The sequence below is a fragment of the Phytophthora sojae genome (genome assembly GCF_000149755.1).
Source record: "Phytophthora sojae unplaced genomic scaffold PHYSOscaffold_6, whole genome shotgun sequence".
Lineage (NCBI taxonomy): Eukaryota > Oomycota > Peronosporomycetes > Peronosporales > Peronosporaceae > Phytophthora > Phytophthora sojae.
The window spans coordinates 2,621,235-2,634,115 of record NW_009258120.1 but is presented as its reverse complement, the minus strand read 5'-3'; the positions used below and the strand labels follow the sequence as shown (position 1 = coordinate 2,634,115).

The 12,881-nt window shown below is 54.0% G+C and overlaps 5 protein-coding genes across 5 annotated transcripts; 3 read left to right on the top strand and 2 right to left on the bottom strand.

The window, feature by feature from the left end:
* Positions 1 to 923: 923 nt before the first annotated feature.
* Positions 924 to 1,304, top strand: PHYSODRAFT_510428 (hypothetical protein; the record flags this gene model as incomplete). Its single annotated transcript, XM_009532795.1, has 1 exon — positions 924 to 1,304. One exon carries the CDS (start codon positions 924 to 926, stop codon positions 1,302 to 1,304), a length of 381 nt encoding a protein of 126 aa, XP_009531090.1.
* Positions 1,305 to 3,447: 2,143 nt separating this feature from the next.
* Positions 3,448 to 4,865, top strand: PHYSODRAFT_392348 (hypothetical protein; the record flags this gene model as incomplete). Its single annotated transcript, XM_009532794.1, has 3 exons — positions 3,448 to 3,633; positions 3,993 to 4,295; positions 4,356 to 4,865. Coding segments are annotated over 3 exons (999 nt in total), but the record flags the coding sequence as incomplete, so codon positions are not given.
* Positions 4,866 to 6,517: 1,652 nt separating this feature from the next.
* PHYSODRAFT_335410 (hypothetical protein) lies at positions 6,518 to 9,352 on the bottom strand (the record flags this gene model as incomplete). The annotated part of the gene is made up of 7 exons (XM_009532793.1): positions 6,518 to 6,526; positions 6,607 to 7,620; positions 7,701 to 8,190; positions 8,491 to 8,605; positions 8,678 to 8,774; positions 8,853 to 9,062; positions 9,113 to 9,352. The coding sequence occupies 7 exons, from the start codon at positions 9,350 to 9,352 to the stop codon at positions 6,518 to 6,520; spliced, it is 2,175 nt and encodes a 724-aa protein (XP_009531088.1).
* A 1,070-nt stretch (positions 9,353 to 10,422) lies between these two features.
* On the top strand, positions 10,423 to 11,337 carry PHYSODRAFT_510966 (hypothetical protein; the record flags this gene model as incomplete). Its single annotated transcript, XM_009532792.1, has 1 exon — positions 10,423 to 11,337. One exon carries the CDS (start codon positions 10,423 to 10,425, stop codon positions 11,335 to 11,337), a length of 915 nt encoding a protein of 304 aa, XP_009531087.1.
* Positions 11,338 to 11,649: 312 nt separating this feature from the next.
* On the bottom strand, positions 11,650 to 12,861 carry PHYSODRAFT_335408 (hypothetical protein; the record flags this gene model as incomplete). The annotated part of the gene is made up of 1 exon (XM_009532791.1): positions 11,650 to 12,861. One exon carries the CDS (start codon positions 12,859 to 12,861, stop codon positions 11,650 to 11,652), a length of 1,212 nt encoding a protein of 403 aa, XP_009531086.1.
* Positions 12,862 to 12,881: the final 20 nt, after the last annotated feature.

The window sequence follows — 12,881 nt, the reverse complement described above, 5'->3', positions numbered from 1 at the left end:
CTAATTTGGAGCTGGTCGACTGAGCCGCTCAAACTGTTTTTCGAGCTATGGAGGACACGCCGCCGCCCAAGAAGAAGCAGAAGAGCTACACCGTCCGCCAGAAGCGCGAAGCGGTCCGCCTCGTCGAAGATGTAGGGGTGGAGGAGGCAGCCCGCGAGCTCCAACTTGCTCGGGGCACTGTCCATGGCTGGTGGAAGCAAGCTGAAAAGCTTTTTAGCTTCACTGGCCACTCCACCTCTAAGTCCCTGAAGGGCCAGGGCCGCAGGGAAGTATTTCCCGACCTTCCTGCGGTCGTCACCTTCATAAAGGACGTGCGGCGCGAAGAGTAGGTAAGTTTGTTTTTTTAGAATCTCATAATTTGTAGCGTTTAACCGTTAAACTTTATGCTATAATGTACAGGCCCTCACTACACGTGGCATTATGTCCTTCATGTGGGCAATCGAGACCGAGTGGGTCGAGACTACTTGCAAAGGAAGTGGAGGGACATCCTGGCGCTTGAGCGCATGGTCGAGAGACTCGCAATTCGGTAAATAATTTTGTTTTTGCTAAAACTCCATCAGTTTCCTAACATTTACCTTTATTTGCGTGTTTAGGCATGGTTTTACCTCCCAGAAGCCACAAACGGCAAAGAAAAGCACCGAGGAGCTAGAGCAAACGTGCACCGAGTTCGCGCTGGACTTCTGGAAGACGCACGCCGCGTACGGGCCGGAGGGCATGTACAACGTGGACGAGACTGCCATCCATTTTACATGCCTCCGGCTCGGATGTGGGCGGGTAGAGGTCGGCGGGACGCTGCGCGGATTGCGAGCACGTCCAAGCACACCGGCCGCATGACGGCTGTGCTCACGATTCGAGCTGATGGTAAGTTTGAGTTCGAAGAGTATCCGGAAGGGCACTTCGACACCGTCCAAGAGAACGCTTGGATGGACGCTGTTACGTGGCGTTTTTACGTAGAAAAATTGTTAAAATATGAAGTTGATGGACCCGCTGTCCTCCTTTTTGACAACTTTGAGTGTCATGTGTCGGAAGAGGGGCAGCGGGTCGTTGCCGAAGTTGCTAATGCTACTGTGGTCCCTCTACCCGCAAACAGCACGACTGCTTGCCAGCCGCTGGATGTCGGTGTAATGGGGCCACTAAAGGCAAAGTTGCGCTCGAACTGGTCTGGCATCACGGGTGGCAGTGCTAAGGAAAAGCGGCTCCGTGCCGTTCACGCTACGATTGCTGCTTGGGATGCAATCCCCGAAAGCACTGTAATTCGGAGCTTTAAGGCAGCTATTCCTCAGTATCCTGAGATTAGCATTTGAATAAAATGCAGCTTTTTTGCAGAACATTCGGATTTGTGCTTTGTTTTTGAACAGTTACGCAACCTTTTAGCCAATCATGTTTTTCTTTTTTATCTGTGCCGTATTTTGTGTTACACTCCTTAACTATGGAGGATGGCAGTCAGTCACGCCGGATTTTTCCGTCGTTGTCTGTATCTCCGTCGGTGTCTGGGGATAAAATGCGAGCGAGCCTATTGGCTAATCTCAAATCTCCATCGAGATCTGTTGTGCATGTGGCAAGGCTACGTACGCGACTGCAACATTAAATGTTGTGCTGAGAATTGATCTAGGTTTTACGGCTTGTGATATTAATCAGCTCGTCACATCTAATACGCATCTGGGGATACGAGAGCTATGCGTAGGCTGGGATAGCTAAAGGATTTTGTGTGAGGTAATGCCACGCGACAATTCTGGGAAAATTACGAAAAACAACAATTTACGTAGCTGTGGGTGCGTTCAATCCTCGTAATTTTAGGGTCTGGCGATAGTGATAGGGCGGCAGCGTGCTGTAAAAAAAAGAAGCGTTGACGTCCTGTGCAATTTAGGCACTGACCGGTAACACCAGCGAGAATTCAGCGCGTTGTACACAAGGTCTATGTTTTCACAAGGTTGCTGCGCATTGTCTGGGAGACCATTTTTCTACTAGTATTTGTTTTATCCTGAAAGTGCAAGTTCTGCATTGGTTGTTCTCAGACAGATAGTTTAGAAGAAAGACTCTCAGATGCAGTATGCCGATGTGACACAATCGAAAACTATACTTCGTTCGAAGTAAGTAAAGTGAACGCGTGTGCTTCTAGTTGGCGTTAGCATAGAACCCGTTATATACTTTAGTGTCCGGTACAGTAGTTGGCGACAACTTGTGCAACTGCGCGTTGGGGGTTAAGCCACAACTCTATGGACGGTTCTAATATTCGCAGATGCTGCGGCTGCAAAGCAGGCGCAGAAGATGCCTGTGGTTAGCGGTTTTGCCAGCACATGGTTTGATATAACACAATATTCGAGTCAAGAAGCGCGGTTAGTGGACGATAACGTGGCAAGAAGCTGACATCACTGGTTGGGGGGTATTAATGCTGCAATATGTGTCGACGTGATGCTTACGAAATGCATATGATAGAGAAATTCAGTTCGCACACACGTTGGTGTGATGCTGAGCTAAGAATATATGGAAAGATACTGTATTTACTACTAGTATTAAGTAAAAAAAGACTTCCCAGCAAGAACAGGCTTTGAATTTTTTTCTTTTTCTTGAAGACGTGTATTGTCACTTAGTTACTATGTCGCGAGTCGCCCTGGAAGAGACGGCTGCCGCTGCGAGAACGAAGTAGGACGGTACGGACAGGTAAGGAACGGTATGAAATACAACAGAGCCAAATGCAAAGATTTAACTTGTTGTTTCCACGGCAAATTCACGACTGACCAACCTACCCGGCACGGAGCACTTTGCCCCGCACTCTCTCTTGCTTCTCTTCAACTTGAGCGTCGACACACCGCCGCACACGAACCCATGGTCACCTCCTTTCACCCCTCCGCCCTTGGCTCACGTCAAGGCTCACGCCCCGAGCCACGCAGCGCTCGTGACCTCCATCCTGTCTCCTCACGCCACCGCCTACTCGCGGAACACGCCACTGCTTCCGTCACGACTCTTCGTCCACGCAACTGGCCCGCCGCCAGCTAATCCTCGCTAAAGTCCGATGACTGCTCAGTCAGCTCATCCTCGAACAGCTGATCCTCGAGTAGTAGTCCACGCGCTGATTGACAGGCTGCCAGAGGACGGCCGCGACCGTACCCGAGACGGTGACCACCGTTCCCACTCGGGACATCCTCCCCGACTGAGACTCGACGTCCTCGTCGAGCGTCCTCTTCCTCCTTGTCTGCCTTCATCTTCGCGTGCAGGGCACGCTGCTCCGCCCTCAGCCCACTCAGGGTACGCACCGGCTTCGGTTTCCCGACGCACCCGTCCGCACGCCCATCCTTATGTTCACCTCGGGCCTCGAGCACCACCATGGGCGTGGCCCAGATTGCCTCAAACGCCTTCCATCGACGCTCCGCGGACGGTCTGCCTTGCACAGACGGACCGTTCACGAAGAGACGGTACCGTCTTACGCATACCTTCAACAGTGTCAGCCACTTGAACACAAAGCCGAACACGGCCCCGATCAATCGCCCCGCAATGCTCCACAAGGATCTCGAGATCACGCCGCCCACCGCACCAATCAGCACCAGCAATACGGCCGGCCAGTGTTTGCGCAGCACCCACCACACAATCTTCCACACGAACAGGGAGTGCCCCAGGCACCACTCGAAAACGTCCGTCACGGTTTCCATGTTCGTCATGGAGACGAAAGCGAAATGCCCTCGCCTCGGTTCGCTCCTCACGGTCATCCACAGCACTCCATGTTCACAACCATCCTCGTATGTGTCCAACCGTATCGGGTAACCCACCGTCGCAAGTCTCGTCAATCAACTTAGTCAATCACTCGACCGTCTCACGCCAACCGTGCCTCTCCCATTTCCAGGAAGGGAAATCCGCAGCCAAACGTCCAAACTACCAGGTCGGAACGCATCAGCAGAGGCCGCGGCAACTCGCAGTCTCGCCCTCATTTCAGCTTTCGCCGAGAAGAGAACAAGACTCCCAAGAAGCCTCAGCCACCACCTTCCGCCATGGCGAAGTCGCGAGATGTCAACAAGGAGGCCGTCATGCGACGGCTGCGCGCACGCCTCGATCGCCGGTCCCGGGGCGCGGACGCTGAAGCCGATGCCCAGCTCCGTGCCCAAGTGGAATTCTACGTACGCCTGCGCGCTACGCTCTTCGCCAACAGCGGCTCCGCGAACGTGGACGCCGTGGATGCCGTCGCCGTCGGCGTCTTAGCCAACGACACGCTCTTTCCCGTCGAGCTACTAGAGACCGTGACCCTGCTGCCGCTACCCGACTCGCTGCACGTCGTCGCTGCGCCCCCGCATGACCTGTTCACCGTACCCGCGCCGTAGGCACGCTCGTCTGGCTAGCGACCGACCACTAGGAGCGTCTCATAGCCCCCTCCGTCCAAGAAGCAGCGCAAGTCCAGGGCTCAGGACCAAGACGAAGACGACGCAGACGACGAGGAGGGTGCCCCCGAGGGCGACAGCGCGGAGGAGTACGAGTTTCCGCTACCCGCCAAGTGCCCGGTCACCATCCGTCGCGACATCTCCAAGATCATCAAGCAGGCGGGCACCCAGGGCAAGACTCCTCCGCGCATGGCGTACCCGTGGGCCGGTCAGCGTGCCTGGTATGACCCTCAGGAGCACCCTGCGCTGCACGTGGCGCACTGGCGCGTCTGGATGCACTGGCGCGACGTCTTCTTCGCCTGCGCGCTGTACGCGCCTTCTGGCGAGTGCACGGCCCGCCGCAAGAAGAAGTCGAACACCGGCCAGGCACGGCTCGCCTTCATCAGCCTGAACATCGTCGAGCTCGGCTTCTACAACTTTCTGAACGTCTTCGAGAACGCCACCCACGACAACCTCATGTGGCTAGGCGGCAAGGCAGCTTGGCGCTCGGTGGCCGCGAAGGCGAACGCGAAGGTTAACTCGGATGCGACGGCGGCGACGGACCTCGCCACGCTGTTCCGCAACGACCGTGGCCGCTACGACGCCATCACCGCCCGTGCCCTTGATCCGTACCGTGTGGACGAGGACGGCTACCAGTCCATCTCCGATCTCTTCGAGCAGACGGACGCGCTGAACCTGACCAAGCCAGCGCACCTTCGCCTCAGCGACGAAGCCCTCGCCCGCATCGTCATCGACGTCACCGGCGGCAGCCCGCCTAACCCGTGGTGGGTCGGCAACAAGAGCGCCGGCACCTGGAAGGTTCTGCTGGGGGACGCTCGCATCCGAGCCCTCGCCAAGAAGCTCAAGCCGCTCATGAAGAAGGGCAAGCAACCGTTCCCTGCCCAGAAGGCGTACGACGAGGACAAGGAGCAGCGCAACGACTACTCGGACTTCGAGGACGACGAAGACATGTTCACGGTGCTGCCCCCGACGCCAGATCTCGACGAGGAGGACGACGGCGTGCGCGACGAGTTGGACGAGCATCTGCCCGAGACCGAGGCCGACCCAGATCAGGATGACGACGAAGAGCAGGACGACCACGAGGCCGACGAAGACCGCAGTTCGGGCGCCAACGACCCCACGGACGACGACAAGAAGAGTAGCGCCGGCGACGAGGGCGACGACACTTCGTCTACAAGAACGAGTTCGCCGACAAGAAGATCGTTGTCGTCTTCGACAACGCCCCAGCGCATTCCCAGACGGAAGCGCTGGTGCCTGCTCATGACGACCTCGTCCTACTGCGCCTCGGGCCTTACAGCTCGATGTGCAAGTCAATTGAAAACTGCTTCAGCGCTCTCAAGGCGCACATCAAGCAGTACCTGGCGCTGATGCGCGACGAGATGAACCGCCCCCGAACGCAGCCTACAAGCTCCGGGCCACGCATCTCAAAGACCGAAGCTCGCATGCAGCTGCTCGAGCGTGCTGTGCATGTGAGCATGCCGCGCATCACGCAGGCGATGGTGCAGAGGATGGAGCTTCACGCAGCGAATTTTGTCGTCGCGGCGATCCGCATGGAGGACATGAAGTACGGCGAGTAGCGTTTTTGGTACACTGTACCATTTGACATTGAATGAAGGTTAGGCAGCTTTGTTTGTCAATTTCAGATTTCCGTTTCCTAATTTGGGCTTCTTGTGCACACCAAACTAAAACATGCCACCTTTGCTTGTCTAATTAGCTCAGGTAGACCGAGAAAAGGTGTATATATCGATCAATCGATCCATCAGATCGCTATGTTGATTGGAGATATGCCGACGGTCCCGTGAAGCATAAATGTTGTTCAATGTCATCCGGAAGCTACGAATGTAGCGCGAATGTCATCCAAAAACCTTCCCCAATCGACAGTTCTTCGAACTGCGAAACAACGCGGCGTCACTGTAGTGCTTCATGAGGGCTAAGTGTCTGCAGCACCTTATTCATGCTCATGAATGTCATCAAAAAAAGCAACATCTTTTTATTAAAGTGGAGTCAGTAGTTGCAAATTGATACAGGGTGTAAACTCAAATGTTTTTACTTGTTACTCGAAAGTGAAGGATAACTTCTCCCAATTAGTGCCGTTTTGTCGGACGACCTCTTCTGCTCACTCAAAAACCCGCTACAGTAGAACTGGGCAGTTATGGTTGCTTGTACAGACAGACAATTTACAGTTTGTAGAGTGTATACTGTTCGATGCTGAAAAATATAAGCTTGCTATAGCCTCGACCTGCCTGAATTGCTTACTTTGAATGACCAATGTGTTCCTGAAACCCTGGTGCTCCCAGAACTGCGTAGCATTTTGACCTCCAGTCGTGCAGTTCTTCTCCACTTGCAGAGTTAACTCGCCAGAAGTGGCGTCGACAGCTTTATCCAGCTCACGATGCAGAGCGTACCCATTCATTGCGTTCTCGGTGAAAGCAGTAAGTGTTTCAGGGCATTGTTCCAGTCGCTGTGTGCTCACCCGAGCGCGGCCAACAAGCGCTTCAATCTGATCAAAAACTCCAGATCCACATTTCCCTGTAGCGCACAGGTCCTTCAGCCGATCCCACAGAAGACCATACACCGAACGCAGCACAACTTGGTTCGTGGAGAGCGCTCCCGGGTTCTCAAGACGACAGCAGCGCTTCATTCCTTCAAATAGCCCGGCGACTTGCTCTCTTGAGAGTTTCGCTGACTCTGGTTCAGGCTCTAGAGCTGAGTCCACATCTGTCAGAGCGGCGAGCTCGTCCACCACCGTACTGATCTTGATTCGATCCGCTCGCTCATACGCGCACATACGCTTCACCAGCTCCCATTGCTCCTTCGTACAAATCTGCGGGCGACACGGCAGCTCCCTAAAAACTGTCACACGATGCTTGACTGCACAATTATCAAGAATCCCCCATGGAAGTGGAGTACGACCGTTCTGGTTATCCTTCATGGCAGCAATCTCCACAACGCGCAAAGCCTCCACGATGCACATTCCGAACGCGTAGATGTCGGATGCAAGTGACAGCGCCGAGGATCCTTCCTTTAGACACTCGGGTGCTACCCAGCGCCACGCACCAGTTACGACATTGGCAGAGCTCAGTCCGAAATCCGTCACCTTGGCCTTGTTATCACCGCCGACAACAATGTTGTTGCATTTTAGGTCGCGATGGGTTTGGCCGCGTGAGTGGAGGTAGGGCAGCCTCGTGCAGCTTTTGCCATATCTCATGGGGATTTTGCGCAGATATTTATCCAGTGACCCGTTGCTTGCGTACTCACAAGCGAAGAAGGGGTTCCAATGTGACAGGCGCCAAACAGACGAACAACATGCGGATGACTCAAACCGAACCAGACCTTGACCTCACGGTCAAACATCTCTCGAGTCTCCGTGCGTGCCTGTCTCTTACTGTCTGTTTCAGGAGTCGAAGCCAACAAGCTGTCATCAGCCCACTCATCGCTCGACTTTGTCCGCTTAAGTTGCTTCACGACCACGTCGGACTCGAGCCACTTCGCGCGGTAAACTGTACCGAACGCTCCTTCCGCCAGGTAACTCGCGCCGTCAAACTCCAATTCGTACCAAGGTAGAAACCACTTGGGAGTCGATACCACCGCGTCTGACTGGAGCCGTGCACTGATGTCAGCGTGAGCCTTCTTGAGTACGGTCAGTTGACCTGCCGAGTACGCGGAGCTGTGACAGTCGATCTCTCTCTTCAGGAATGCCACGAAGATGTTGCGTTCATCTTCCGTCTTTAACTCGTCCAAAATTATTAGCGTCTGCGAGACCGAAACAAATGCTTTCATCTGCATCGCGTGCTGCTCCTCTCGACGCAGTTTTTGCTCTTCGCTGATGGAACGAGGGTCGTCAATCGCAGCCCAAATAGCATCAATGCGTCGTTATGCAGCGGCGATGTTGCTTCCCTGAGCTCGAGTGGACGAGAGTCGAAGGATCCGGTTTTGTTGAGACTCCACGTCAATTGCGCAAATGCAATCCATGACAAGCTTGTAGAATTGATCCAGCACCTTTAGCTGTCGATTTGCGTTGCCTAAGCTCTCATAGAGTGTTTCCAGCTCATTAATAACAGCGTGCTGGGGCTGACTGAGCTCAACATTGGATGCTAAGGCTCCCAATTTTTGCCATTGGTACAACAAATCTCCGCATTTATAGTCGTCGATGTGTTCGAGTGGCTCCGGGTTTGACTGCACTCGTTGCTGTCCCTGGAATTCTTGAGCTGCTAAGCGCTCCAGCATTTGAACCACTACTGAAGCAGACACCCGTGTATTAGGATCATTACCGCACATTTTGGGTGCCAACGCAGAAAGATCAGCCGTACGTCCGGATTGGGCAGGACTGTAAAAGTCGTTATCCGCGTTCCACTCCGCCTTCCACATCTTGCAAATGCTATCATCATCGATGCGTCCCCGCGGGACCTCCCCCGTTACCGCTTCCACAGCACAGAGATACAAGGAATAACTGTCGGAAGCTAACGACACTTCCTCCCCTCGTACCTGCTCAGGAGATTGCCAGCGAACGGAGCCATACCCGTCTAAAATCAAGCCACTCACTCCAAAATCCGCCAGCTTGGCCAAACCATCACTTCCGATCAAAATACTGTTGCTGCACAAGTTCCCGTGCACGATTTTGCGTTCATGCAAGTACGCGAGGCCCAACGCAGCTTCATACAAAAACTTCCACGGCGTGCGATATTTCCCACGCTTCTCGCATTCACGAAGATATTCAACGAGAGTTCCGTTGCTGGCCCACTCACAGACGAAGAAGTGGTGACCGACATCGCACGCGCCGTACAGCTGATCACATTCGGGTGGCGCAGCTGGTGCCACGCTGCCACTTCGTCTGCGAATGTTGTCGTGCTGGCGTCTAGAACAAACAGTTTGACTGCAACATCGACGTCTAGCCACTTGGCACGGTAGTTCCCGCCAACGTTTCCGCCTTCAATCAGTCGATCCAGCTTCAGGTCGAACGGAGCGATGAAGCCGTTTGCTGGCATCTGAGTAGACGTCTTTTTCGCAGTTTTGTAGACATGAGGCTTAACCATTGAACAGCTCGAATAACGCCTACCGGTACAGTAAAGTGCGTCGATAAGGAACGCCTGATATACATTGAAAGAAAAAGGTATATTGATAATTAAAGGTTTGACTCGTCACATGCAGACAGCAAATGCACTGATTTACTGCAATATGTAGTTCATGTCGGACTTCGCGACCAGAGTCTAGGCTTGAACCCACGCAGCCAACTCAGCATAGGTAGCACCCGGTAGATCACGACGGCGATGACAGATTAGCAGCGGCTGAAGCTTGGTCAGACGTAGCCACCTCTGGAACGGTCTGGAAGTGGCGGTCACCATGGGAGTTGTGAGCAGCAGAGCGAAAGTTGGTTAATGAGGCATGCAGACATGTACCTGGCGCGATTCCCGCGCTCACAGCGATCCTCATGCTCATGATTCCCTCTCGCGACCTTTAGGTTCCATTTCCCCCGACTTGGGAGCCGCTCCATCCAGCCGCTCTTGAGGCTCGGTTTCGGAACTGTGATTGGCGGAATGTTAAACGGGACCGAATGATTGGTAGAATCATATAACTAATTCAGTACAATTGGCACACAATGGGTACAAGCGAGGATTCATGTCTTGTCGTAGAATATAAAATGTCGCCCGTTCCTTATCGACGCACTTCACTGTAGTAAGCTGCTCAAATAAGGTTAAGCTGACGCGGTTGATAAGATTCAATGGAGACACGCACTATCTTGAATTTGTATAGAAGAGTGGTGTTTGACAGTGTGGAGAGGTCTATACTCGTAAGTTGAGGCTGTCAGCTGACTAGTGTCTTCATTGGCGTCTATTCAACATGGTAGCGATGCTGGGCTTGCTCAGTTCAGCAACATGTACCAGAAAACTCGATCGATTTTTTTCCGGGTCAATACAAATCCTTTATACTTGATGTTTGTATTGGAAAGCACCGCCAAACCCAGTCACAAATTTCAATCAAGTCTAGTCCCGTACAGTGCGTAGTTTGGTAAATACATGGCTACGTATCAAAAGTAGAGTATTTCTTCTTGAAAATAATGCCCGAGTTTTGCTTCCAGAATCCTCCTAGTGTTGTCTCGGAAGTCCGGCCAAATTGCCACCAAGTGTTTAGTGCGCTTTATGGTATTAATAAATGTGCGAACAATAACTTCAGCGATGCGGTACATACCATAGGTAAGATACGACCACACGGGCCGCATCGGCCCCAGCCGGGCGGCGTCCTGCGCGCCGGCAAGAAGATCGTCACGCGCGAAGGACGCATGGAGCCCGTGCCGCCGCGCGCGCTCGAGACGAGCGAGATCCCGGGCATCGTGGCGGACTACCGCTCGGCCGCGGAGAACGCCATCAGCGCGGGCTTCGACGGCGTCGAGCTGCACGCCGCCAACGGCTACTTGCTGGAGCAGTTCCTGCACGACGGCATCAACGACCGCGCCGACCAGTACGGCGGCAGCGTCGAGAACCGCGCGCGTTTCCTGTTCGAGGCACTGGAGGCCATCCTCGAGAGTCCGGACTCGTCTAAGGTGGGCATCCGACTGTCCCCGTTCGGCGGCAGCTTCGGCGACAAGGACTCGGACCCCGTCGCCACCTACACGTACGTGCTGAACAGGCTCAACAACTACGACCTGGCCTACGCGCACCTGATCGAGCCGCGTGGCTACCACGTGCGTGACCCGCTGGCACCCGAGAAGGGCTCGGCGCGGCAGTTCCGCGAGACGTACAAGGGCGTGCTCCTCGCCGCGTCGGGCTTCGACCGGCAGTCGGCCGTGCAGATCGTGGAGGAGGGCGCGGCCGACGCCGTGGCCATCGGCCGCCACTTCATCTCGAACCCGGACCTGGTGCGGCGCTTCCAACTCAACAAGCCCGTGAACGACTACGACACGGACACGTTCTACCTCGGCGACGCGCGCGGGTACACGGACTATAATACCCGTTCCTGCAGGACGAGTAGGTAGAGCAGTAAAGACGACGTAGACAGCAAAAGACGTGCTACTTCCGTAAGACTGCAAGGTGAAGCGCACTGGAGGTGGCTGCGTACTCTCAAGTAAAACAAATTGTTGGTAGTTAAAACTAGTTGCTGCAGGCACCAGGCACGTACTGTTACTGCCTCCGTGTGGGCTTGGGCGTCTTGTTGGATCACTTGGCGCGTTTAGTGGGACGGCTTCTTCATCCTCTTGGTTTTCACGTGCTCGTTTCTTGGATGTTTCCGTCTCGCCACCTTGATCGCCTAGTGGCCCTCACCACTGCCACCAACGTCACTCTCATCGTCACTCTTCTTCCTTGTCACCCGGCGCGTACGCTAGTGCTTTACGGGCGTTCTGCAACAACTTGTCGCGCTTCGCGGTAAGCGACAACTTTGCATACGAACTAACGTCCTTGTTTCGTTTTTCATCTTCATCGCGATAGTCCAGGTCGCCCTCCACAAGCCCCAGCGGGTCATACTGAGACTCCACCATGTTTGATAGCATGGAAGCCACGCCGTCGCTCAGGAACGGGTAGGTGACCCTGTTGAGCAAACGGAGGCAGATCGTGAAAACAGGCTCCTCCTCCGAGACACTCGACACACTTGAGACGCCAGGATTGCTCTCGATCTTCGCCCGCTTCTTCGCCTGACTCCCGATCGTCTGACTCTCCTCCTTCACCTCAGAGGCGTTGCCTTTCTTCTTGGGCTTAAGATTGTCTTTCATTGTCGTGGCATAGATGAACTTGCCGTCACTCTTCCGACCGCGCACATTCATGTAGATGCGAATGGTATCACGGACATCCGTGGAACCCAGCGGTTTCGGATCCCCACCAATTTCACCGGTAGATTTCCCCGCTGACGAGTTCCCATCACTGTTCTTTCCGAACACAAACCAGGGGCATAGTTTCTCCGTCGCTGCCCTGGAAAACCCACCATCGACTGGGAAACGATTCTTCACTTGAATCAACATCATCAACACCTTATGCTCCTCTTGTTCACCCCTCGTAGTCTCCCCACCGACTGGCCTGCTGTTGGATCTCTTCTTAAACATCGGGATCAACAAATCGGCTCCATACTGGTTACGGGGGAAAATACCTGCAGCCTGACGTCCCAGCAAAAACCAAAGCGTGTCCTCATTCGGCTCGAGCTGCAACTGCACAAAGTGGGTGAACCCCACGTACCAACCATCCCACTTCGAGCACCACTTGTTGAATTCTGGTCTCAAATTCTCCTTGCTGATCATCTTCTCGAGATATATCGACATCTCCTCGTGGCCTGTTAGCACGTTCAAGAAATCCTGCACCGGTACAAATTGCCCGATCGTATGGTAGCACTGGGAAAAATCTTTGTCCCCCATCACACACGTGTCCATCGCTAGAAGCAGCAGAATGCGAGCAACCATCTCGCCAATTTCGCCAACTCCACCAGTGTCCAACGCTTCATCCAAAAGGAGGTTCTTGAGTTGCGGTAGGATATACTTTGCCAGACCATATTTCAGTTCATACCACACTTTCATCGTTCCTAAGGCGAGCACTG